The sequence below is a fragment of the Muscardinus avellanarius genome (assembly GCF_963383645.1).
Source record: "Muscardinus avellanarius genome assembly, chromosome: 10".
Lineage (NCBI taxonomy): Eukaryota > Metazoa > Chordata > Mammalia > Rodentia > Gliridae > Muscardinus > Muscardinus avellanarius.
This window is the reverse complement of record NC_137796.1, coordinates 100,268,699-100,294,956: the sequence shown is the minus strand read 5'-3', so window position 1 is coordinate 100,294,956 and position 26,258 is coordinate 100,268,699. Positions and strand designations below refer to the sequence as shown.

Below are 26,258 nucleotides of genomic sequence, written 5' to 3'. Positions count from 1 at the left end.
CACGATTTTCTTTGTGTGATTATTTAATTAACATCGGTCGCTATACCGTACAAACCTTTTTTAAACAACCTAACTCTAATGGCCCTCAGAGCTTGAAGGGTCCCTAGCAAGCCACCACCTACCTGGCACAGAGTAGAGAGATGGTCAGGGAACAGTTGTTGAGTGTGTAAATGTCAAAGCAGCAGCACCTTAGAAGTAATGATCACTTAACAACCTCACCCTGAACAAGGCCTGGCCATTAAAAAAAAAAAGTGCAAACAATCCTTCCTTCCTCCTTCCGTCCCTGACTAGGTCCTTGGGGAGCAGTAAGAAGAGATCTGAAATCCAAAATGATTCCTGATTTTATTTGGGGCAGCTGTAGTGTGCTGGAATCACAGAGAAAGCATGGACTCCGGCCGGGTGTTCCTTCTCAGGCCGTGCAGCACAATGGTTATCCTCGCACTGCCCCCATCCCCCACCGACCCCGGCCGCTCAGAATTGGCTTTAATCACTAAATTGATAGATTACTCTGGCTCTCGGGGCCTCAGTCTTCTCATCTGCAAAAACGCAGGGGAATAACGTTGTTGTGCGCACACACAAGTCGTCTCACGTAAATCGGCGAGCACCCGGCTTTCGGAGGCACCCTGACTGTGGACGTCCTGTTAGCGACCATTACGTCCGGGGCCCTGGGATGGAGATCAGTGACTCCGTATTCCCTGGGTGGTGCGCAGAGGGTCGAGTGCTTTGCACACCCGAGGGTTCCCGCGTACACGGAGCTCGAGGTGCTTGGCACACCCGAGGGGGTCGTCGCAGAGCTCAGAGCCCTGCGCGCTCGGGACTCAGGCCGGTCCTGGGTTTGAACCCCACATTCATCACTGACTGAGCGACCTCGGCCTCAGTTTCCCCACCTGCCAAGTGTTAGATTAAGAAGTCCCGGGGCTTTCCGTCCCTGTCTGCTTGGGAGCCACCTCCTGGGTTTTCCTTCTGCAGCTGAGCGCCAGGGGTCCGAGCAGCGCCCCCACCTCTGCACCTGCTTTCTCCCTACACGGGGCCGGGCGGCTGGGGTGCCGGGGGTCGGCGCGAGCGCTTTCTGCCAGCCGTGCCCGCTCGCAGGGCTGGGGTCCGGCCCCCCCGGGGTGCGGGGTCCCCGCCGCCCCCGCCGCCCCCGCCCGCGCGGCTGCAGGCTGGCCGTGGGCGTGGCCGGGCCTGGGCGTGGCCCGCGGGGCGTGGCCAGGGCGGGGGCGTGGCTCCTGGCGGGGCGGGGCGCCGCATCCCGGTGACGCGGGCCAACCCCGGGCCCCGCCGCCCTCGCCTGCCGCCCTGCGCCGCCGCCGCCAGCCCGTCCGCCGCCGCCGCCCGCATGGCGCTCCGGAGCTTCTGCGGCGCCGATGGCTCCGACCCCTTCTGGGTACGTGCTGCGCCGGCCGCGGGGGCGCGGGACGCCGGGGACGCGCCGCCCCAGCCCCGCCGCGGCCGCCGGGCCTCCGAGAGCAGCCGCGGGGCAACTTGGCGACCCCGGCCCCGCCGAGCCGGGCGCGGGCCGGGGGACGGCCAGCCGGGGCCAGCTTGGGAGGAAGGGGCCCGGCCTGGCTTTGGGGTTCCCTTTCCTGTTAGCCCTGCAGGGGAGGGGGCGCCGGGGATGGAGGGAGTGAAGCGGGGCTGTCTCCTTTGTGCTTTGGGGTCCCCCTTCCACCTAAAGCGCCCCCTTCCTAAAGGGGCGCGCTGGGGAAGGGCCCAGACTGCGAGAGGGACTTCCCGCTGGCTGGATTGGGGTTTGCCGCTCCGCCACTGCCCTGGGTGGGACTACATCCCCAAGACTCTCAGTGGTTACATATATATATATATATATATTTTTTTTTTGTCTTTTCCTTCCTTTCTGCCTAAAGGCACCGGGGGGGGGGGTGTTAGGGGAAGGGAGAAAAGCTAGCGGTTGGCCTGGCATGTCCTGCTTGACCCTCGGGTCAGGTTTGGGAGATGCACAGCACCCCAATACCCAGGGGTGTGCCTGCCACCTGGAAAGTCGATGAGTCGCCCCTCTGGGGATGCCTGGGGGATTTTATCTCTTCTCTGGAGTGTTTTCTTCTGCACTGTGGAGTGCAGATCCCAGCCAGGTCCCCGAGTCCATTTCTGTGGTTTACTTGGCCTTGTTTGGGACTTGAGTGTCACCGTGGTGGGCTTTGGCCCCTTGTCGCAGGAGGGCACTTCAGTGGCCTGGTGCCTTGATTGTTGGTCAACGCAATAGGCAAATCGAGACACAATCGTTTTTGTTTGGAGGTGGTGATTAGCATCCACAGATATCCCTGTCCTGTGTCGGAGGCCTTTCCCGAGTGTTGAAAAGTCAGCCTCGTGGGCCCTAGCAGAAGGCTTCGTTTTTTGGGGAGTGTTACTTTGGTTGAATAAGTGACCATCCTCCAAGCCAGTGGGGCTGGAGATTTACTCCGAGGCTAGAAATAGCGCTGTGCTTTGCGTTGGGGTGGGGGGTGATGGCAGCCCCTTTCCAGCTGAAGCCTCTTCTGCAGGAACACCTGTGGGTGCCTGGTAGCCAGGTGTAACAACCCGGAGATCATTTCCGCAGGGATCCACGGTGGGGACCTGGTTTAGCATTGCGGGAGTTCTGGCGTAGGTCCTTGTGTATTTTCTTCCTTAAGTTAAGGTGGGGGGAGGGGAACAGGGGCTCACAAATTAGCTTCCCATCAGGATGGGCTTTATCCATGGCAGCTGGCAGTCGATGGCTAAGGAGGGTGTTTAGTGCATCTCTGGTTATTTAACTAAGAAGCCCATCCTGGCTGTGTGTGTTTTTCTCCCTCCAAGGACTTTTCGCTGGAGCAGTGATCAGGTGGCCAAGCTGTGCTTGGGGACGGTGGCCATCGGCCTCTTCCTTTGTCAGGTCCGCGCTCCTGCTCCTCTCGGGGTCTTGGCTTTGCAGGCTTGCTCTGCCCCTCCTCTCCCTAGATTCCTAGACCCTGCTGGGCGCCCTAGTTTCTGGAGCTGCCCTGGAACCAGAATTCGCAAGTGGGCAGCTGGCATACACGAGCTTCCGCGTAGCAGGAGAACCTGAACGTAGTCCCAGACAGGTGGCTGATGCGCTCAAGGCTGGGCCAGGACGACCTCTCTGCAGTCAGATGGTCTCGTGACCATGGGCAAGCCTCTTTGCCTCTCCTGCCTCGGTTTCCTCATCTGTTGAGTGGGGGCAGGACAAGAAACTCCCCAACCCCTTAGGGTGTTGTGAAGAGTGAGTTAATCAATATGAGCCGTTTTCTGCACAGAGATAAATAGGGGTTGTCATTCCTTGCAAAGATCAGCGTTGTTTTTTCCCCTTGCTTCGTCTTTTCTTGGGGCTCATTGTGTGTGTGTGTGTGTGTGTGTGTGTGTGTTTTACTGGGGATTGAACTTGGGGCATTCTACTTCCAAGCTATACCTTTAGCCCTTTTCTTTTTCTATTTTCTTTCTTTCTTTCTTTCTTTCTTTTTTTTTTTTTTTGGTGGTACTGGGGGTGGAACCCAGGGGCTTTCTACCTCCGGGCTACAATCCCAGACCTGTTTTATATTTTATTTGGAGACAGGGTCTCACTAAGTTGCTGAGAGCCTCACTAAGTAGCTGAGGCTGGCTTCGAACCTGCGCGATCCTCCTGTCTCAGCCTCCCAAGCGCTGGAATTACAAGCGTGCGCCACCACACCTGGATGGCCCTTTTCTTTTTCTTTTCTTTTCTTTTTTTGGGGAGTCTCACTAGGCTGCCGAGTCTCTTGTTGGGACTGCCCTTGAACTTGGGACCCTCCTCAGTATCAGCCTCCCAAGTGCTGGGGTTGCAGGTGTGTGCCAACATACCCAGCTGACTTTTGTTTTTTTCTGGTACTGGGGATTGAACCCAGGGCCTAGGTAAGCATTCTACCACTGAGCTACATCCCCAGCCCTTTTTGTTTTGATGTTGAGACAGGGTCTCGCCAAGTTGTCCAGGCTGGTTTTGAACTCATGATCTTCCTGCTTCAGCCTCCCAAGTCCAGGGACCACAGGAGGGCTCCACGGCACCTGGGGACCCACCTTTTCTTGTGCTGGTGGGGATGGGTTTGGACTCACTCCTAACAGGCTTCTCACTATCAAAGTCCTGCACTTAGAAATTAAGGTCCCTGCCCCACCTGTGACCTCTCAGCTCCTCACTCCTGTGCCAGCATCTGCCTCTGAGCTTCATGAACTGTCCAGAAAACACAGTCCTGGGTCCAAACGAGGGTGCTGCTGACTTCTACCTTCCTGGAGAAAAGGGGAACTCTGTTATATAAGTGGAGAAAAGGGGCTGAGTTTGTGGTGCTTGGCTTTCTGTTTCCGGTGTGGGTGGTGGGGTGTGGAGCTGGTCAGAGGGACCATTTTGTGGCTGTTGTTTGAAAACTTGATTTTGGGTCAAGAGTGGTGGTGCACGCCTGTAATCCCAGTACTTGGGAGGCTGAAATAGGGGGATTGAAGGTTCGTGGCCAGCCTCGGCTACTTAGTGAGACTCTCTGCAACTTAGTGAGACCCTGTCTCAAAATAAAGAATCAAAAAAACAGGCTGGGTTTGTAGCTAGGAGGTAGAATGTCCCTGGGTTCCATCTCCAGTACTGCAAAATAAATAAATAAATAAATAAATAAATAAATAAATGGACTTGGGTCTCCCCTTTGCAAGTCAATTTTGGGGAAAATAAAAGTAATACTGTGTTTTATGCTCAGTGTAGAAAATGTTGGAAAATATGGAAAAGTGGAGAAAACATCCGAGCAGTCTAGTATGGTGGCTCAGAGCAAGTGTGTGTGTACCCCGGGTTCGAATCCTGGTTCTGCAGCTGAGGCCAGTTATCTTGCCTCACCGTGCCTCAGTTTCCCCCGGTGGGAGGACCTAGGACCGAGGGAACAGTGGTCATCCCAGGAGTAGCAAGCAGCTCTTCCGTGAGTACTCGGAATGTCGCTGCTTGGTACGCGGTTAGCGCTCGGTCGTCGATGGCCGTGTTGGGCGCAGGCTGGAATCCTCTTAGCAATCTTTGCTGCGGCTTGCTGTGGCCGTGAGCACGTGGGTCCAGGGAGCGGTGCCAGCCTGGGGCCCCTTTGGCTTTGTGACATCCGCCGCTCAGTAAGCCCCTGGATGTCGGGCTTTGCTGGAGGAGCAGCAACCTCTTGGCCGGTCTTAGAAACGCCTCCTGGGGCAGCCTTGGGATTGGTTTCATTTATGCCTTCTTCCCTTGGAGGTCTTCGAAGCAGTCTATGAAGAGCCGCATTTTCTTTTCTTTTCCTTCTTTCTCTTTCTCTTTCTTATTTTGTGGTGCTAGAGATTGGACCCAGAGACATCCTACCTCTGAGCCGCACCCTACAGCCCTATTTAATTTTTTTGTTTTGAAACAGGATCTAAATTGCTGAGGCTGGCCTCAGACCTGCCATCCTCCTGTCTCAGCTTCCCAAGTGCTGGGTTTCCAGGTGTGCTTCCCCACACCCAGCTAAGAGCTGCGCTTTCTTCCTCCTTCAAGGGCTCTGCTGGTTCTCACACTCCTTCCAGCGCTTCCTCTCTCCTTCCCCTTCCTGTCCCTACAGCATGCACACTCCCCTCTCCCTTCTTTAGGGATTGCTCACCTCGAAATGGGCTGGGTGCTCCCCTCCACGCAGCCCAGGTGAAAAAACAGGTCCCCAGGAACGAGGCGGATGGCTCTTGAAGGAGCCAGGGGATACCTCCAGCCGAACAGGGCTGGGGTCCCTGGGGCTCTTGAAGGAGCCAGGGGATACCTCCAGCCGAACAGGGCTGGGGTCCCTGGGGTTGCCCCGGATCTTGCAGAAGCAGCCTGGCCCGGCCTCTCGGGAGGGCCTGCGCCGCCCCCCACCTGCTGCACTGCCCCCTCCCCCTACTGCTCACCTGCTCCTTTGTGGGGGTCGTGGAGGGGCCACACCGTTGGCACAGGGCCTTGGGTGGCAGGGGCCCTTTCTCCTGGTGGACTTGACGTTTATTTTTATTTTTATTTTATTTTTTGCGAATCTGGGGATGGAACCCAGGGGCATTCACCCTCTGAGCTACACCCCCTGCCCTATTTTTTATCTTTATTTTGAAACAGGGTCTCACTGAGTTGCAGAGGGCCTCAGGAAGTAGCTGAGGCTGTCCGCGAACCGCGGTCCTCCGGGTCTCAGCCTCCCGAATGTTGGGATTACAAGCGTGCGCCACCACGCCCGGCTTGACATTTAGGATCTGCTCTTTCCACCTGAGCGCCTCGTGGCGGACGTCTCCCCCTCACTGTGGCCCAGAAAGCTCTCGGGTTCCCTAGCCTTCCTATCTCAGTGAGGGCAGCTCCCTCCTCGCGTCTCAGGCCAAGATCTCAGGCCAAGATGGGCAGCGTCCTTGACTCCCCCCTTTTTCCCCTCCCCTTCCTGTATCTAATCTGTCAGTAAATCCTGCTGCCAGTTTCTTCCACATGTATCCAAATCTGCTGCTTCTCAAGGCCTCTCTGGCAGCTACCATTGTGGCCCGGGCCACCAGCAGCTATTTCCTGGATTTGAAAACTCACCTCCTCACTATTATCCTGGTGCCCAGCCTCAGCCCAGCAGCGGAGGCCTGCTGTGAAGATACACATCTGATCACAGCCATCCTCTTAGAACCCTGCAGTGGGCTCTTATTTCCCTCTGGGTAAACACCAAGGGCCTTGGAGGGTCTCCCCCTTGTCCCTCTAACTTCTTCCCTGTGGCTTTCTCTCTCACTGCACCTGACCCGCCCGGGTTGTCCCAGGGCCTTTGAACAGGCTTCGGCTGCTGCTTGGGTTGGCCCCTCCCTTTCTGGTCTCCATACTGCTTTATCTTCACATCTTGTCTGGTTGTCACCTCAGGCGGGTCTTTCCCTGACCCGCCACTGGCCTGCACGCCCAGTTCTCTGCGCTCTACCTCCCAGCTCTACTGCCTTCTCCTACCCCAACTTTTAAATGGATCTATCAGGCTTGCTGTCTGTAAGTTCCCACAAAAAGGTCAACCCCAGAGGTGGAGGGTTTTTGCCTGTGTTTGTTCATGGCTGTATTCCTGGCACCTGGGGACTCTGCCTGGGGCTCAGCAGATGTTTGTTGAGTGATTGTGTGGCCTAAAGCTTTGGAGCTGCACGGAAGCCTCCCCCCAGACATGTTCCGGCTGAGCTCCGCTGCCCGCCTGCAGCTTCCACGTTGGACCGCTTTGATTTTGTCTTGCAAGGTGCCACGCGGGGCCTTGTCTATCTCCTCGGGACACAGGGCCTCTCACACAGTAGGCGCAATCAGCGCTTGAATTTGAGTGTCTGAAATCTAAATCTGTGTTCTAGCCCGGGGCTGGGCTTGGAGATATTCTAATTCGATAAGCCGCTGTTATTTCCAACATGGGCTTAGTAGATTTCACAGAAACATCTGGATTTCTGGCTTCTGCCAAATCGGAAGCTCAGATAGCGCTGGGCGTAGCTGGGGCTTTGAGAACTGGCCCGCGTGGTCCAGTTTGCCGCGACCCCTCTTCCTTACTGCCGGTTCCGCCGTAAGGCCGAGTGCCTCTTATCTTTCTCCCTGTAGCTTCTCACATCTGGTTGGCTTCCCTCACTGTTGGAACCTACCTGGCATCTATTGGTATTTGGCATCTTGTGTTTTATTACATAATCTTTTGGTGACTAAACTGGGCCTGACATACCAGATTTTTAAAATGTTTTAAATTTATTATTATTATTATTATTATTATTATTATTATTATTATTTTTGCAGTGCTGGGATGGAACATTGGGTCTTACACATGTAAGGCAGGCGCTCTTCCCCGAGCCAAACCTCTGGCCCTGACTCACTAGATTAGTGACATGAAGACCCTGGATCTGCAGCCAGGCATGCTGGTGCACACCTGTAACAATCCCGGTACTTGGGAGGTTCAGGCAGGATGATCACAGATTCGCATCCAGCCTCAGCAATGTGGTGAGACTCTCGGCAACCTAGCGAGACCCTGTTTCAAAAATAGAAAAAAGGCTGGGGCGTCGGTTAGAGGTAGAACAACTGGGTTCAGTCCCCAGCGCAACTCACAGATAAGAGAGAGAAAGAAGGAAAAAGAAAAGAAGGAAGGAAGGATGAAAGGCAGGCCGGGGCTCTGACAAGGTCTGGCAGGCCGGAGGGGATGGGTCAACTAATTGTGGATGCCCGAGGAACTTGAAGCCAGCCTCTAATTGGTGTGTCGGCTGCAGATTTTCATGGCGGGTAAAGCCTGACTCTCATGATCAGATCTTTACGGCCAGTAAAACCCTGGCTCGTAAAAACTTGCCCCAACACTTAGCAGAAATAAATGAGTGGGTTGGGGTAACCATGGGAGCCCAGGTGTCCCCAGGCCAGCCTGCCGGTGTGGCGAGGAAGCGGGGTGCCGCCTCTTGCTGTGGGCGTGGGTGGTGCAGAGCCCGTTTCTCAACCTCAGCCCTGTGGACATTTGGGCCAGGTTCTCTTTGTGGTGTGGGCGTGTCCCTGGCTTCGACCCAGCGGGGGCCGGCAGTACCTCCTCTTGTCATGAGAACCAGGACTGTCACTCCCCAGACAGTGCCAGGTATCCCCGAGGGGTGAGACCACGCAGGCACTGGTGTGGAGGAACACGGAGAAGAAATTTGGGGCGAGACTTCTGCCCCCACGCGGGCGATCGTGGAAGAGGTCAGGGGCTGCAGGCGATTAATTGGCTTATGAGCTGCCCTGGGGGAGCTTAAGGGGACAGGGAGGACGTTAAACTCTAATCCGCCAGGGAAGGACTTGGCAGCAGACCTGGGCTGCGGAGGCCTGGGTCCTCGCCTCTCTTTAAACTGCCCCAGGACGAGCAGACCCCGACCAAGCCCACATCCCACTGAAGCCTTCCTTGCCAGTGGCGCGGTTCATCTGCTCTGGCCATTGCTAGGGCGGGTGGTGCCAGGCTGGCAGCCTGCAACCCCCAGCTAGTAATTGAGGCTTTCTGGAACCTTCCCCTCCCCTCTCCGCTCTGCGCTTGCTCTCAGAGAACCTCCGTCTCCCTTTTACTGTCCTCAGAGGCAACTGCTTGCTTGGGATGCGCTGCTCACTGAGAGCATTTGTTCCCTGCCTCAGTTTCCCCAACTGGAAGTACTTCAGTGTGGTCATGGAAAACCCTGGGTTCTAGCTCTTTTTATTTTAATTTTGAAACAGGGTCTCACTAAGTTGTAGAGGGCCTCACTCAGTTGCTGAGGCTGGCTGTGAACCTGCGATCCTCCTGTCTCAGCCTCCCAAGGACTGGGGTCACAAAGGCGCGCCGTTGTGCCCGGCTCACTCGTTTATTTATTACGTGAGCATCTACTACATGCTGGCGGGATCCTAGACCCCGGGGCTACAGTAATGAGCCTGAGCCAGATAGGCGAGGCCCGTGTTCCTGGGGGGCTTGCACTGGGCTTGACCCAAAGGACTTCACTCCTGGTAAATGCAGCAGAGACCAAAACCAAGGATCACTGGGTGAGTGGAAGCTGTGATGGAGGGACGTCCATGGAAGGCCTTTCAGAAGAGGTGACCCAAGACCCAGTGGCGAAGCTAGCTGTGCTAAAATCTGGGGGGAGGGGGTTCCAGAGAGGGAACTGCATGCAAGGAAAATCTGGGAGTGAATTTAAAAGCCAGGAATTCAAACCAGAGGCCCTGCTGAGCCCATCTTGTAAAAATCTTCTAGGCATGTCGGTGCACGCTTATAATTCCAGTACTTGGGAGGCTGAGACAGGAGGATCGCAGTTTGCTGCCAGTCTCAGCAGCTTAGTGAGGCCAAGCGCAACTTAGTGAGACCCTGTTTCAAAATAAAGAATAAAAAACAGGACTGGGAGTATGCTCAGAGGTAGAATGCCCCTGGGCTCCATCCCCAGTACTGCAAAAACCAAAACCAAAAAACCAAAAAACTTACCTGGAACATTCTACAAAATGCATAATGCACTAACAACAGCAGCAGCAGCAACAACAACAACAACAACAACAACAGCAGCAGCAGCAGCAGCAGCAGCAGCAACAGCAACACATGTATCAGTGAGAGGCCTGGAGATGCCCGGGAGGTTGCTTATCCTCGCTTGGCAAGGGGGTGGAGCTGGGCTCGGTCCCCAGTAGTCACGGCCTCCTGACACATTTATGTCCGAACAAATCTCAGGTTTCTATAATCGAATTAAATTTACTGGGCATGGTGTAGGAGGATTGCAGGTTTGAGCCCATCCTTGGTAATTTAGTGAGGCCCTCAGGAACTTAGTAAGACTCTTTTTTTTTTTTTTTTTTTTAAAGTGGGGAGCTAGTGTTCAGAGGTAAAACGCCCCTGGGTTCAATCCCTAGTACCACAGACAGAAACACCTCAGCTTATATATGTTTTTATGAGTCTCATTTCTGTCTCAGAATGGTGGTGGAAACCTTTCCGGGTGAGACAGGGTTGGGATTCCCCACTCCTTTGGCCTTTGATTCTCATACAAAAGGCTGCTGTGGCCTGAATGATGGAGAATGAGGAGGTGCTCTCTAGCCTGCCTTTTCCATAGGTGCCTAGAAAACTTCTTTTAAACTACTTGGGACTGAATTGACCTGCCTGATTTGCATGACAAAGGCCTTTCTTGCACAGGAGCTTTCTTTCCAAAGTTCTGTTATTTAAAAAAATAGAAGTGAGCCAGGCATGGTGGTCTATGCTTGTAATCCTAGTACTTGGGAGGCTGAGACCAGAGGATCAGACTCGAGGATCAAGGTTCAAGGCCGGCCTCAGTAAGTTGTGAGGCCCTCCTTTTGCACTTAGTGAGACCCTGTTTCAAAATAAAGTATAAAATAGGTCTGGTGGTGTAGCTCCGAGGTAGAAATGCCCCTAAGTTCCATCTCCAGTAACCACACACACACACTCACTCTCTCCTCCTCCTCCTCCTCCTCCTCCTCCTCCTCCTCCTCCTCCTCCTCCTCCTCCTTCTTCTTCCTCTCTCTCTCTCTCTCTCTCTCTCTCTCTCTCTCTCTCTCTCTCTCTCTCTCGTGATCTATGCTAGAATGCTCATGCCCTTATAATCCCAGTATTTGGGAAGCCGAGACCGGAGGATTGCAGGCTTGAGGCCAGCCTCAGCAATTAGTGAAACCTATGTTTCAAAAATTAAAAAAAAAAAAAGGTAGAGTGACCTTGGGTTCAGTCTCCAGCACCACACGCTAGAATGTAAATGGAAAAATCAGCTTTGCACTTCCTCTGCCTGCTCTGTTCTCTCAAACAGGTCGTGATAGTTCGAGTTTCTCAGGCATCCTTCTAGAAAAATTCCAGGCATATGCAAAAAACTGTGCAGATGCACGTGATACGTATATATGTGTGTGTTTCTCCTTTGAATATTCTCAATTCTGTTCTCTATCTTGTTCTCTTCACTTAAAGACCGAGCTGATTTTTTTCCACGTTAAGTCCACATAAATCCAAAGAAAAAGGAAGTAATACGAGGAAGAAATTTTTTCACCGGGTCGGCCCCCTCTTGGGGGCCCTCGGGGTCACATTCCACTTTGTGGGGGTGGGAATTAGTGCCACATTGCTGGGCCAGCTCTGTGCACATGTATGTAAATATATTTAAATGACTCAGCAGAGTAAATTCCCCCGTGGGAAACTGCCAGGTTGAGGGATGTTCTGGTTTGAAATCTGATAGCTAATTGCTAGGTTGCCACGGCCATTTATACTCCCACTAACGGCCCTCAGCATTTATTAAACACCTACTGTGTTTATTGGCTTAAAAGAGCATTGGGCAAGCTGGGGATTGGCCAGCCTCTTGTTGATGTCCTCTATGGGGAGGTTTTGCCCAGTGAAGATAAACCTTGCATTCTGGGGGCTGAGGTTGGGAGACCCAAGCAGGGTTTTTCCAATTTTTAAAAGATGTGTTGTTGTTGTTGTTGTTGTTGTTGTTGTTATTATTATTAATTAGTAGTAGTGGTACTGGGGTGGAACCCAGGGCATTCTGCCTCCAAGCTACACCCACCCCCAGCCCTATTTTTTTTTTTTTTTTTTGCAAGTTTGGGGATGGAACCCACGGGCATTCGACCTCTGAGCTACACCCCCTGCCCTATATTTTTTTTTATTCTTTATTTTGAAACAGGGTCTCACTAAGTTGCAGAGGGCCTCGCTAAGTAGCTGAGGCTGCCAGCAAACCGCAATCCGCCTGTCTCTGCCTCCTGAATGCTGGGATTACAAGCATGGGCCACCACGCCCGGCCTTAACAGATGTGTTTTAATTTGAAGCATTTTTGACTTCTCTATTATTGATAAATAAGTGCTCACTGCCGGGCGTGGTGGCGCATGCTTGTAATCTCAGCATTTGGAAGGCTGAGACAGGAGGATTGAGGTTTGAGGCCAGCCTCAGTTACTTAGTGAGGCCCTATGCAACTCAGTGAGACCCTATTTCCAAATAAAGAATAAAAAATAGGGTTGGGGGTGTAGCTTGAAGATAGAATGCCCCTGGGTTCCATCCTCAGTATGGGAAGAAAAAAAGAAGAAGAAGAAGAAGAAGAAGAGGTTCTCTGAAGTCAAAACAAACACTGTGCAAAGCTTCCTTCCTAACCCTACCATGCCGATGGCATTGTGATTTAGTTTTTTCCAGTAGAACTGTCTGGTGTAGGTACAACTTTCTGATTACAAAAGTGAGACATAGCCAGGCGTGGTGCACGCTTGTAATCCCAGCATTCGGGAGGCTGAGACCAGAGGATCACTGTTCACGGTTGGCCTCAGCTACTTAGTGAGGCCCTTTGCAACTCTGTGAGACCCTGTTTCAAAATAAAGAATAAAAGCCGGGCATGGTGGCGCACGCTTGTAATCCCCGTGCTTGGGAGGCGGAGACAGGAGGATCGCGCAGGTTCGAAGCCAGCCGCGTGCGCTGGCTTAGGAGGCCCTGTTTCCAAAAATGAAAATGTAAAAATAGGTCTGGGAGTGTAGCCCGGAGGTAGAAGGGCTTCCAGGAACCCCAGTACCACCAAAAAAAAAAAAAAAAAAAAAAAAAAAAAAGAATTAAAAAAAAATATAGGGCAGGGTGTGTAGCTCGGAGGCCGAATGTACCTGGGTTCCATCCCCAGACCCATACACACACAAAAAAGCAAGACATACTTTTTAGTAACAAAATAAATCACCCTGAGATATCTATTTATTTTTGAGACTGGGGATTAAACCCAGAGGCATTCTACCTCTAAGCTACACCCTAGCCCTATTTTATTTTATTTATTTAATTAATTTATTTATTTTGGTGGTACTGGGGTTTCTGGAAGGGCTTCTACCTCTGGGCTACACTCCCAGACCTATTTTATATTTTTTTATTTGGAAACAGGGTCTCTGAAGCCAGTGCGGCTGGCTTCGAACCTGCGCGATCCTCCTGTCTCCGCCTCCCAAGCATGGGGATTACAAGCGTGCGCCACCACGCCCGGCCTAGCCCTATTTTATTTTGATTACAGGGTCTCACTAAGAAGCTGGGCATCTTGCTTAGTTGCTGATAACCAACTGAGCTATGCCCCCACTGGGCCATTGCTTTGTTCGATTTCCCATTATTTTGCTTTCATTTCAGTTGACACTGGTCCAATAGAACATCCTTGTATGGTGGGTGAGAATTATGTAAATATTAATCTTTAATAGGTAAGAGCTGTGTGCTTTCAAAAGGGCTGTAGCAAGACCATTCCCACTGACAGTGAATGGACTCTGCTAAAACTGAGTTAAATTCACATTTCTTAGCATCCTTTCTGGTACTGATCCTGACTGAATTTCGTTAATTTGGTGGGTGCACAGATGCCTCTTTCTCCCTCTCTCCCTCATCTCTCTTTCTTTTGGTGATACTGGGGGGACTAAACCCAGGGCCTAAGCAAGTGTTCTACCACTGAACAACGCACCCAGCTCTTTTTATTCTCTATTTAGAGACAGGGTCTTGCTAAGTTGCTGAGGCTGGCCTTGAACCGGCGCTCCTCCTGCCTCGGCCTCCTGGGTGCGCCGCAGTGCCCTGCTCACCTCGTGGTGTGGCCTTCTCCCTGGGGTTTGCGTATCCTCCCTCGTGCCTGTCTTTCTGTGTCCTTTCTGGGGGTGCCTAGGCTCCGCGGCCTTCTTCCTGTTAATTCGCGGTGCCGTGGCCCGAGGGGCGCCTTGCCTGTCCTGTGTGTTCACAGGCCGCTGCTTGGTTGCCCGCTCCCATTTGAGCTTGTCTGCGGTTTTGCAAGGTTGTACATGTTGGTTGCCTATCATTGTGCAGCCTATGTTTTTATTTAGTGTTGTAAGAATGTTCCCATGTTCCTACATAACTTTTGTAATTATACCCTTGAGCGTCCGGCCAATAGTTCCTTGTATCGGTGAACTACAATTCACGCCCTCAGTCCCTGTGGTGTGACATTTAGGCCACTGTGTTGTTCTTTCCCTCTGCTCTCCTCCACTTCTTTTTCTTTTAAAGAAAACCCCGTCATGGCTGTCATATGGCTCTGGTGTCTGTTGGCCTCTTTCCCTAGAATATATTCCCAGGAGTGGATGGAGAGCTTAGAACGTTTGGAATGGTTTTCTTCTAGCTTTTGCCGCCTTTGTTTTTTCAAAAAGGAGTTGGCAATTCCCTACCCTACCAAGGTCTAAGGATACCTGCTGTTGTTGTTGTTAGGGGTAGACGCGGCGGTACTTGGGAGGCTGAGACAGGAGGATCGCGGGTTTGAGGATAGTCTCAGGACTATAGCGAGACGCTCAGCAAATAGAAAATAAAATAGAGCTGGGGATGTAGCTTGGAGGTAGAATGCCCCAGGTTTAATCCCTAGTACCACAAAAATAAAACAGGAATAGATGTGGACCAGGGGCAGCTGAGTGGCGGAGCGCTTGCCCAGCACATTACAAGGCCCTGGATTTGATCCCCAGTACTGCAGACAAACGCAAGAGCAAAAGCAACAATCAAACAATTTAAAAAACAGAAGGGAGCCGGGCGTGGTGGCGCAGCTTGTAATCCCCGCGCTTGGGAGGCTGAGGCAGGAGGAGCGCACAGGTTCGAAGCCAGCCTCAGCTACTTAATGAGGCTCTCAGCAACTTAGTGAGACCCTGTTTCCAAATAAAAATATAAAATGGGTCTGGGAGTATAGCTCGGAGGTAGAAAACCCCCTGGGTTCCACCTCCAGTACCACACACACACACACACACACACACACACACACACACACAAAGGAAGGGAAGAAAGAAAGAGAAAAAGAGAAAGAGACAGAAAGAAAGAATAGTCTTCTACAGGCTGTCCTATGCCCTTCCAGCCAGTCTTGTAAAGCTGGACATGTGGCCCAGAGGGAGGCTGGAGCCTCTTGGCACAGGGAGAGGTGACCTGACGGTTATAATTAGGCTGGCATATCTGGGAGCCCTTGGATAAAGCTTCGTTAGTTTACCGAGCTGGGCTGCGTTAGGAAAAGGCACCTGTTAGATCAGGAGTTCCCTGAGGACCGTGGCCGCGCTGGTACAGGACTCTCCTGACCTCTCCTTTGTCCCACCAGGACTCCGTGGCGTGTGGGTGGGCCATTTCACACGTGGTGCTGGGGACAGAGCTGGCCCACCTCCGGGTCACTGTGTATCTGGGGGGAGGAGAGGCTGGAGGAAGGACTTCCCTCTGGGTCAGCCCTTCTTTATTTTCCAAAGGCCCACGAGAGCCAGACGCTGCAGCCCCAGAGAGAACCAGGGAGGTCAGGCCGGCTTTATACATTGCACTCACCCCTTCCCAGGGAACTGTGTGTGGCCCTGGGTCAGCTGCTTCCGGGAGCCTCAGTTTCCTCCTCTGGGAAGTGGGCGTCCTCACCATGCTGCACATGGAGGGGTGGTGTTTTGAGGATGCTCAGTGCAGCGTAGCATGCAGCACATAGTAGGTGCACAGAAGATGCCAGCGGCGGCTGGACAGGAAGAGACAGTGGTGGACAGGCGCGGGCCGTCGAGTGGGGATTTCCTGTGTTACTCTCTTCTTGCAACCGCGTGGGCCTTGGCAGAATTGGGACGGAGCCCAGCCAGGCATCCTTCTTCATTCCTGAGGCGTCCAGGGATTCGGAGCATCAGGGCAGTTCAGGGCAGCGCCCCCGCCCCGTTACTCTGGGGCGTCCGTCTGCGGGGTGCCCGGGGTGAGTGAGACACGTGCCCCACATTGGAGAATGCGTATTGAAGCGTGGGGAATTTCCTTTCATAGATTTTATCATAGTTCAGGATTAAAGAAAACTTGCTTAACAACCTAAATCATGGGTGTACCGGTGAAGCCGGGCAGCGGCAACCCCGAGAGCCCCGGACGTATGCCTGCTTCGGGAGCCCCGGTTTCCTGCTGGCTGTATACAGAGCAGTAATGGGGTCACTGGAAGGGGCCTTTTCTTTTCTCCTGTTCTGTCTCTGATCTTGTAAGGGGGGCCGTATAAAATGAAAAAGTCAGGAAACGGGACTAGGAAAGTGGAACCGCCACATCGTTACATTCCGCCACATGGAATGTTATTGGCGGATTGGCGTTTTTAATTTTCAGTCTGTCTGCTCCGTAGAAGCTGAATATATAGTGTTTTTGTTGATGTTCTTGGTACTGGAGATGGAACCAAGGCTCCTGTGCACGTTGGGCAAGTGCTGTGCCTCTCAGCTACGTCCCAAACCCTTTTATTTTGTGCAGGGTCTCACCAAATGGTCCAATCTGGCCTTGAACATGAAGTCCTCCTTCCTCAGCCTCCTGAGTAGTATCTGTGTGTGTGTGTGTGTGTGTTTGTGTGTGTGTGTGTGTGTGTGTGCGCGCACGCGTGCGTGTGAGTTTGTGTCTGAGTGTGCACACACTGGGGATTGAACCCAGGGGCATTCTACCTCCAAGCTATACCCCCAGCCCTATTTTATTTTGTATTTTGAAACAGGGTCTCGCTGAGTTGCTGACAGCCTCACTAAGTTGCTGGGGCTGGCTTCAAATTTGAAATCTTCCTGTCTCAGCCTCCCAAGCACTAGGATTACAGATGTGTGACACCATGCCTGGTTTCTTGCTTTTTTTTTTTTTTTTTTTTTTTTTTTTGGTGGTATTGGGGATGGAACCCTTCTACCTCCGGACTATACTCCCAGACCTATTTTATATTTTTAGTTTTGGAAACAGGGTCTTTTAAGCCAGTGCAGCTGCCTTCAAATGTTCCTGATCCTCCTGTCTCTGCCTCCCAAGCACGGGGATTACAAGTGTGCGCCACCCCTGGCGTGGTTTCTTGTTTTTAGTTTTTTTTTTTTTTCTGGCACTAGGGATTGAACCCAAGTCCTTGCTTATGCTACCCCCAGCCTTTTTTGGTGATACTGGGGGTGGAACTCAGGGGCTTTCTACCTCCAGGCTACACTCCCAGACCTATTTTATACTTTATTTGGAAACAGGGTCTCTCTAAGTTGCTGAGAGCCTCACTAAGTAGGTAAGGCTGGCTTCGAACCTGTGCGATCCTCCTGTCTCAGCCTCCCAAGCGCGGGGATTACAGGCATGCACCACCATGCCCGGCAACATATAATTTTTTTTTTTTTGCGGGTCTGGGGATGGAACCCAGGGACATTTTACCTCCAAACTATACCCCTGCCCTATTTTTTATTCTTTTTATTTTGAAACCAGGTCTCACTGAGTTGCAGAGAGCCTCACTAAGTAGCTGAGACTGTCTGTGAACCGCGATCCTCCAGGTCTCAGCCTCCCGAATGCTGGGATTACAAGCGTGCGCCACCACACCGGGCTCCTTTTTATATTGTTTTTTGATGAATGGCATTGCTAAGTTGCCCAGACTGGCCTTAGACTTGTAGTCTAAGTAGGTAGAATTAGGGGCATGAGCCACTGTGCCTTAGTATAGTATTTCTTAAAAAAATAAATGAAACCCTATGAAAACAACATCCTTTATTTTTTGTTTTCTTTTACTAGTGCATCTTGGATATAACTCATTTTTCTTAATTAGCAGATATTTACTTGACCATGAAATGTAAACATGGACCTCACTGAATACCAATGATTGTTCCCCCGCAAGGCAGTTGGTTGTGGCCTTGTCTTTTTTAACCTCTGTGGACAGAAAGGTCCTGAGGAAAGTGTGAGACGAGGCTGGGGTCTGGTTCTCCTAGATGTCCCTTGTGGGACAAAGAACCCCTGAGGCCCAGGATCCCGGGCCTGTGAGTCCATCCCAGGGCTCCCCATTCCCTCCATAGTCTCTGAGGGTCTCCTGAACATCTAACTGGGCTCTGCGCTGGGAAACCAACTGTGTATAGGGCAAGGTCTCTGTCCTTGGGTAATCAGAGCCGTGCCTTGAAGGGGTGTTTGTGAGTGTAACAGTGGGGTTGGCCCTGGCTGGAGAGGAAAGAGGAGACGCCCTGAATGGGGCGTGTGTTATGATATGGGTGTTGCTGTGTGTGGCAGAGACCTGGGATACAGTGGCTTAGGGTACAAGTGAATTTCCCTCTTAAGTAAAACTCTCAGCTGGTATGGCACTGTCCCCAAAAAGTCCAGGCCCAAGTTGCTTCTATCCTCTTGCCCTGCTGCCTGGGGATGCCACCCTCCCTGCAGACCCAGATGGCACGCCCACATGCTTGCCCATGGGAAAGGGGATGAAGGGCACATCCTAGGAACTGCTCACCACTCCCTTAACGTCCCATTGGCTGGCAACCAGTCACGTGGTCACATCTAGCTGCAAGGGAAGCTGGGAAATGTAGTTTCCCTTCTGGACAGTTATGTGCTTAGCTCACATTGCTAGTGAATGAGGCAGAATGGATATTGGAGAACACTAGCAGTTTCTGCTACATAGGCACAGCAGAAGACAGGAATGTTCTAGACAGCAGAAAAAGCACGCCCAGGAGGCCCAGCTGGACAGGAAGGGCATGCAGCTGGAGCTCGGCGTCTGAGAGTCATGTGCGGGACTTGGATCCTCCAGAAAGTCTTGAGTTCTTTTTCTCTTCCCTGTGTTTATCCAGCAGCTCTAAGACAAGAGTGTTTTTTGTTTTGTTTTGGTACTGGAGACTGAACCCAGAGGCACTCTACCACCAAACGACACCCCTAGCCCTTTTGATTTTTTGTTTGGAAACAGTCTCGCTAAGTTGCTGAGGATCTAAGTTTCTGAGGCTGGCCGCGAACCTGCGATCCCCTCTGTCTCAGCCTCCCATGTAACTGGGATTACAGGTGTGCGCCACCACGCCTGGCTCATGACAGGAGTGTTTAATGTAGTCCTTGAAGGCAGTTTCTTCTCCAGTGTAGGAGAGAACTAGTGACCAAATCGTTTTGATCTTTGCTTATCCACGTCTTCCTGTGTGTCTTTGGTAAGAGTTTATTTTTATAAGTTAGCAGACCTTAAGAATTACTCTGGGTTAAGTACTGTGCTAAGCCCCATCGTAGGCCTCTGGTCATGCTGGGGAGGTGCTCTTAGGACCTTTGGTTTTTTTTTTTTTTTGGTGGTACTGGGGTTCCTGGAAGCCCTTCTACCTCCGGGCTATACTCCCAGACCTATTTTTTTATTTTTGGAAACAGGGTCTCTTAAGCCAGCGCTGCTGGCTTTGAACCTGCGCTGTCCTCCTGTCTCCGCCTCCCAAGCGCGGGGATTACAAGCATTTGCCACCACGCCCGGCTAGGACCTTTGTTTTTGATGGGGAAACTGAGGCCCAGTTAAACTTGCTCATGTTTGCACAGCCAGCAAGGGTGTAGGGGGAAGTTTGACCTTGGAACCAGCCCTCCCCCCACAATCCCTTGAATAAAATGCTACAGTATTTGTATTGAACCTTCCGTATATTTTAACTCATCTGTAGATTATTTATAACACTCAATGCAACATTAACGCTATGTAAATAGTTGTTAGCCGGTATCACTTAGAGAATAATGATAAGAAAAAAAAATTCTGCCCATGGTCAGTACAGATGCAATTTCTTTTCCAAACGTCTCAATCCGCAGCCGGTCAAATCCAAGGATGTGGGAGCCATGGATGCGGAGGCCCAACGATAGCTTACTTTGTAAAAAAGCACAGTAGAAGACACACTGCAAGTCACCTAGATAGCGGCTCTCAGCACTGGGTGATTTTACCCCCAGGGGACACTGTGGTTTGTCCAGCAAGTGCAGGGAGGGGGAGGGAAGAGGCCACAGGACTGCCCCAGGAGGGAAGACTGGCCTGCACATCAGCCATGCTGCAGTCAGTGTCGGCCTAGACTCAGTCCCCCGGCTGCCCGGAGTGTACGGAGAAGCCGCCATTGGCCAGTCACTCCTGCGCCTCGCCATTGGGTTTTCTCTGGAGTGACTGAATCAGGAACACTCTGCGTAAGTTGCCTGCTTGCTGGCTTTCAAGATCTGATCGGAGATGCTATCACAGGCCTGTGATATCTCCCACAGGCCTGTGATGTGGTCTGAGATGTACCTGTGAATTTGGGACACACCTTACAGTAATTGCCGAGGATGCGGCTCGCTAACCCTGAAGCCAGAGCGGGTGGAATCAGAGCCCCTTTGCCAGGCAGACAGTCCTGCCCAAGCGCCCGATTCGGAAAGAACCTGAGCGTGAAGAGTGCCGCTCTCCTGGGGCGGGCACAGCCCGGGGCTCCTGGTAACCACCTGCTTTGGAAAGTGCTCATCCTGGGCCAGCAGATTTTATTGCCACCGCTCTTTCCGGGTTTGGCAAAAACAACCTGGCCCGGGCATGTGCCTCGTGGAGACAGGCCGGCAGCTGGCAGGTGGAGATGATCGGGCATCGGGCTGCTGGAGGGTTTGCCCGAGCCGGCCCGGTCACGCACCTCGACGATGGGTCTCGCCCTCCCTATTAAAATTAATTGAGTTGCTGTGGAACAGCGAGGAGGGGGCGTGTGGCCGGCGTCTCTCTCCTTAGAAGAGGAATCTTTTGTTTTTGTTTCTTGGTTCCAGAAACTTATAGGAAAAAAAAAAAAAGCCTCCGGCCATCCCCGTCTGGTGCGTGTAGATCAGAGAAAAGGCCAGATTGTGATATAGACGTGCCACGTCACGGGATCCGAGGCCGGCGAGTGGTGACACGCGTCCCAACTTAGAGATGCTATGATAGGAATTCGGGCCCGCAGAGCTTATGGGGTGGCCTGAGGGTGGGCGCAGACCACTCTCAAAGATGTTAAATCGTGGAGGAAGCTGGATCTTAGAGTCAGCACGTGGCAATAACTTCCTCGTCTCCCTCCTCTCTCCTCCCTCCTGCGTGTTAAACCCCTTATGGTTGTGGTCAGTGCTGAGCTGGAGGCTTCACGGTGGGTGAGACAGATGCCGCCTCTTCCACCTGAGGAGCAGAACTGTGCCGGGAGCCCGTGCAGTCTCCACTTGGGTCCTCTGCTTGCACACCAGCCGAGTCACCTCAGAGTGACTTGACCTCTCTGCGCTACCTTCTCATGTGTGAAATGAAGATAACAAGGAGTGTTTTTACTTGCCTCACAGAGCTGTCACGCTAAGCGAGTTAATGTTCAACCGACGCCCAATGTTCAACCGACGCCCGAGTCCTAGCACTGCGAGGTGCTGTTGTTATTAATACAGCGGGGCCCTCGGGGTCACGGTCCTCAGCATCATGTTGACCTATGACGACCCCGCCTGGGCCCAGTCCCGAGTCCAGGGGTCTGGAAGGAAGCCGAGGTGGAGGTGGGTCTGGACAGTGAGTGATGTAGTCCAGGCCGGCTCCCGCGTTCGCTGTAGATAACATCTGGTCCTCTCTGTAACTTGGTCTCTGGGCTAACAGGAGGTCTCTTTGATCCGTGCCTAAGTTTCCACATCTGTCAAGTGGGAATAATGCTGGTACCTACCTGCAGGTGTGTTGTGGGATCAGATGAGTTGGGGCTCGCAACATGTTTCCATCTGCATCCGGGGCGCTCGCAACTGTTGGCTGAGACCTCTTTGCAGAAAAGACACTGAACGCTTCCTTCCACCCTTGCATCTGTCTCCTGTGATCCCGCCCGAGCTCAGGACCGCAGCCCTCAGGCGGCAGGGGCTATGTCCCTGGGGTGTGCGTGTGTGTGGTACTGAGCTAGAATCCAGAGGCATTCTACTTCTGAGTTCCACTCTACTCCCAGCCTGATTTTTTATTCTTTATTTTGAAACAGGGTCTTACTAAGTTATGGAGGGCCTCACTAAGTAGCTGAGGCTGTTTGCAAACCCGCAATCCTCCTGTCAAGCCTCTCAAGTACTGGGATTACAAGCGTGCGCCACCACGCCCGGCTCTGGCTTATTTTTAACAGAACTCCTTGTTCCAGTTGGCTTCACTCTTAGGAGTGTGGGCATTTCCCTGGTCTGCTTGTACAATTCATATTTATTTTCTGTCTCTCCTCTCCTTCACAGTACTGAGGATTGAACCTAGTGCCTCACACGTGCGAGGCAAGGGCCTACCACTGAGCTACAGCCCTCATTTGCTACCTGAGTTGTTTGGACCTGGGCTCCGAGGGAGGGTTGTTGGTTCCACTGTGGGGCTGGGTTCTCAGGCCTTATTTACTCTAGTAAATTATTCCAGGTTGCTCCTGAGAGCTCTTCACCCCTTTCATTTATTAGTGAGTTTCTATGTGCGGCAGGTGAATTCAATGGATGTGGTTCTATTCTGGGAGATAGGTGGTGGTAGGGGAAGAGAGATGCATGGAACTCAGTGGAGAGGTAGCCGAGGCTTCTAGAGCCCTTGCTCAATGGGGACTGCTTCAACTGTGTGTGTGTGTGTGTGTGTGAGCGCATGCGCGTGTGCTGAAATTGAGCCCAGGTGTATTTACCTCTGAGCGACACCTGCCCAGCTCTATTTTTAAATTTTTGAAACAGGGTCTTGTTAAGTCACTGAGGCTGTCCTCAAACCTGCAAACCCTCCTGTCTCAGTCTCCAAAATACCAGGATTACAGGCATGTGCTATCACATCTGGCCTGTTTCAGTCTTTTTTAAGTGGGAATGACTTCATGCCTATAACCACCCGGTGGGTAGGGATAGCGGTTATTCCCGTGTGACAGACGGGGAATCGAGGCAGAGATCGCTGAAGGCACCCAGCTAGTAAAATGGCAGGTGGGGGTTTAAACCCAGGCTCTCTAGTTCCAGAGTGACCGGCCACTCCTGCTCTGTAGATGTTGGGGTGCTGAAAGCCGCCTGTGCTCTCTGGCCCTGGCGATGGGTGGAGGAGCACCAGGCGGGGCCTGCAGACAGGAGAGGCGGGCCTCCGTGCTGCTGTGGGAGGCAGCTCAGGAAAGCAGAGGCGCAGGCGGCCAGGCCCTCTGCGGAGGCTGGAGCTTGGAGTCCAGGGAAGGGCCGACGCGGGCCAAGGGGAGCAGGCGCCGAGGCTGCCTCTGCTCACCCTAGCAGTGAGCACTCACGGGAGCACTTGCCATTCACCTTGAAAATAGCTTTGTTTCAAGCCGGGCATGGGGGCGCCCTCTTGTAATTCCAGTACTTGGGAGGCTGAGACAGGAGGGTCGCAGGTTCATGGCCAGCCTCAGTAACTTAGTGAGGCTCTTGGCAACTTAGACCCTGTTTCAAAATAAAGAACAGACTAGGACTGGTGGTATAGCTTGTGCGTAGAATGCCTCTGGGTTGAGTCCCCAGTGCCATGGAAACCAAAAACAACCCCAGACTTCATTTTCAAAAGAATTAAGGTCAGAATTCCGTAGTGATGCCTGCGTCTCCATGTCTCTAGCAGCACGATTCACGATAGCCAGGTTATAGAGCCCAGCTAGGTGTCTGTCAGGAGGTGCATGGATAATGAAAACATGGTTTATGCACAGGATCGGATTTTACTCAGCCATAAAGAAGAACCAATCGTCGGGCGTGGTGGCACACGCTTGTCATCCCCACGCTTGGGAGGTGGAGACAGGAGGATCGTGCAGGTTGGAAGCCAGCCACACTGGCTTAAGAGACCATGTTTCCAAATAAAAAAGTATAAAATAGGTCTGGGAGTGTAGCCTGGAGGTAGAAGGATTTCCAGGAACCCCAGTACCACCAAAAAAAAAAAAAAAAAAAAAAAAAAAAAAGGACCAAATTATGTCATTTGCAGGAAAATGGACAGAACCCAAGGATATTATGCTAAGTGGGACCAGCCAGTGCAGGGTCCAGTGTTTTTATATGAGAGAAAATAGGACCCAAAAGGGACTTGAGGTGATGGAGGGGAGACCAGTAGAATAGTGGAAGGGGAGGGGGAGGGGAAGGAAGAACTGATGGAGGAGACGCCCCGGTTCCGCCCTGCTCATGGATGAAGGTACCACTCTCAACCGCATGGGGGTGGGGCGCGGCCTGAAGGGAGATGCATGTTTGTTTGTATGCCTTTGAACCTCACTAGATGTATAATTACAACACGCCCATAAAAGTCCAAAAAATAGCTTCGTGAGCCCAACACGGATGGTGCATGCCGAAAATCCCAGTTGCTCTGGAGGCCGAGGCAGGAGAATCTCAAGTTTGAGGCCAGCCTGGGCAACTTAGCGAGAGCCTGTCTCAAGATAAAACAGCCGGGGGTGTAGCTCAGTGGTTACAGAGCTCGCTCAGCTTGTGCGAGACCCTGGGTTCCATCCCCAGCACCGCAGAACAAAAATGAAAGCCCTGCTCTACGGAGGTGACATTACGGTCACTGTTTTACAAGGGGAAGAATTAAAGTCAGAGGTCCAGAGAGGTTTTTTGTGACTTGCCCAAGGTCATACCACTTGTATGTAGCAGAGCTGGGTTAGAACCTGGCCATCTGGCCCCGGTTCTGGGTTCTTGGGTGAGGGACCATCCTGCCACTGTGATCGGAGCATGGGCTGCTGGGAGCAGGTGTCATGGGTGCCAGGAGAGGGGGACCCTGGGTGAAGTCTTTCCTAAGACTGTCAAGTTGGCCAATTCTGGAGCAAGACAGAATGAAGGTCGGTCCCCCAGAGGGGCTTCAGTGTTTCTGCACAGACTTTAGGAGCTGTTGTATGAGAAACAGTAGTAATAGCAGTGAACTCACCCTCATGGCTGCCCCCTCTCCTGACATTGAGCCTAGGATGTAGGTGCGATTCCATTTGACCCAAGAGAAACTGGAATCAGAGAGGGAGACTTACTTCCTCAAGGCCACACAGCCAGGAAGCGGTAGTGCTGGTGCTTGGACCAGGCCTGCTGCTCCAGAGCCCGCCCTTGATGGTCATGTGGGGTGCTCCCAGCCCGTCTCTACTGCAGTGCTCCCTGCAAGGCTGGGGTGCAGAGTGAGGGGCCTGGTTTGGTACAGACCTGAGGGTGCGCCCAGGACGGAGGCGCTGGGGCGGGTGTTGATGGCGTGTCTTCAAGGGAGCCTTAGGGACGGCTGTGGTTTTTCCTGTATCTGAGGGAAGGGTAAGCCTTGTCTTCTGTCTGGATTTCACAATTCCTGGGAGGTTTTGCAACATCCGGGTGAGGCAGTTTCTCCCGTGGAGGTTTTGCAGCCTCTGGGTGAGACAGCATTTTCCCAGTGAAAGATATTGCGGGTCCCCCTGGCGCACAGATACACGCGGAGATCCATTATAGATGGTATGGAATGCCTTTATTCGTGGGAGTCAACTGCCAGCCCCCGCGTGCCCGCAGGGGCTGGTGGGGGAGATCCTGTCTCTCTGTCTCTCTCGGGCTCCTCTCTGAACTCTGAACTTGCTTCTCCCTGATTGGGAGGTGTAGTCCCCTCTCAGAATCACCGGGCTCCGCCTCCTAGCTTCTGGCCCTGCCCCCTGCGTGGCAGGGGCAGCTCGAACCTTTTACTCCAACCTTTTTGACTAAGGGAGAAGGAGGGGCAATGATTGGCTCTTTTAGTGACTTCCCGCTGTGAAGGGGCGTCGTCAGTCAAGGGTCCCAGGTCGGGAGAAATCGAAATCTGAGCCCCCGGAAGGGGGCAGGTGGCTGTGGTCGCAGCGAGAGTTGGAGGTTACCCTGGAGAGCTCGGTGACGTGGTTTGCTTTGAGGAGACTAACAGGCAAGGTGCTATTAAAGAAAAAGAAAATTGTGAGAGTGGAACCCAGGCTGGGCAGGAGCCCCTTTTGATACAAGGCAGATTGTCACTAGATCTATTAATACAAATAGCACTCCCTGAGGGAGACATGTGCCACCTCTTTTACAGTTTTTCATTAGACCAGAGTTATTAATAGCAGCAACTCCTGGAGAGGACCCCACACCACTCTTTTCAGCATTGAGTGGGTATGGATTTGTCTGGTCAAACAAACACCTGTTACTGTGTCAGGAGCATCAGTTACCCATTTTAGAAGTTTAATACTTAGGCAATTTGGCATCCGAAGAGGGAGAGCACCGTAGTATGTAAACAAGTGGACTTGCTAAAATATAAACGTCAAAGAGAGTTATGTCGAGAGAAAGTTTAGTGAGTCCCAACACCGTGTAAGAGAATTTTTCCTGGAGCTGTTGTAACGGAGCCCTTTTGGATATGGCCTAAGCCGTGGGTAGAGGCAGGAGAGCTTGCCGTCATCACCCTGGACCGAGATTTGGGAAGGAAACTAAGGCCTGAAA

At 52.4% G+C, this 26,258-nt stretch overlaps 1 protein-coding gene across 3 annotated transcripts in view; it reads left to right on the top strand.

Annotated features, from left to right (window-relative positions):
• Positions 1 to 1,339: 1,339 nt before the first annotated feature.
• ABCC1 (ATP binding cassette subfamily C member 1 (ABCC1 blood group)) overlaps positions 1,340 to 26,258 on the top strand; it is a gene marked incomplete at both ends in the record, with an annotated part of 144,467 nt that continues 119,548 nt past the window's right edge. For all 3 annotated transcript variants that reach the window (XM_080703020.1, XM_080703019.1, XM_080703018.1), the window contains one exon: positions 1,340 to 1,387. In XM_080703020.1, the coding sequence (XP_080559146.1) occupies positions 1,340 to 1,387 (48 nt within the window). The remainder of the gene's footprint in view (positions 1,388 to 26,258) is intronic.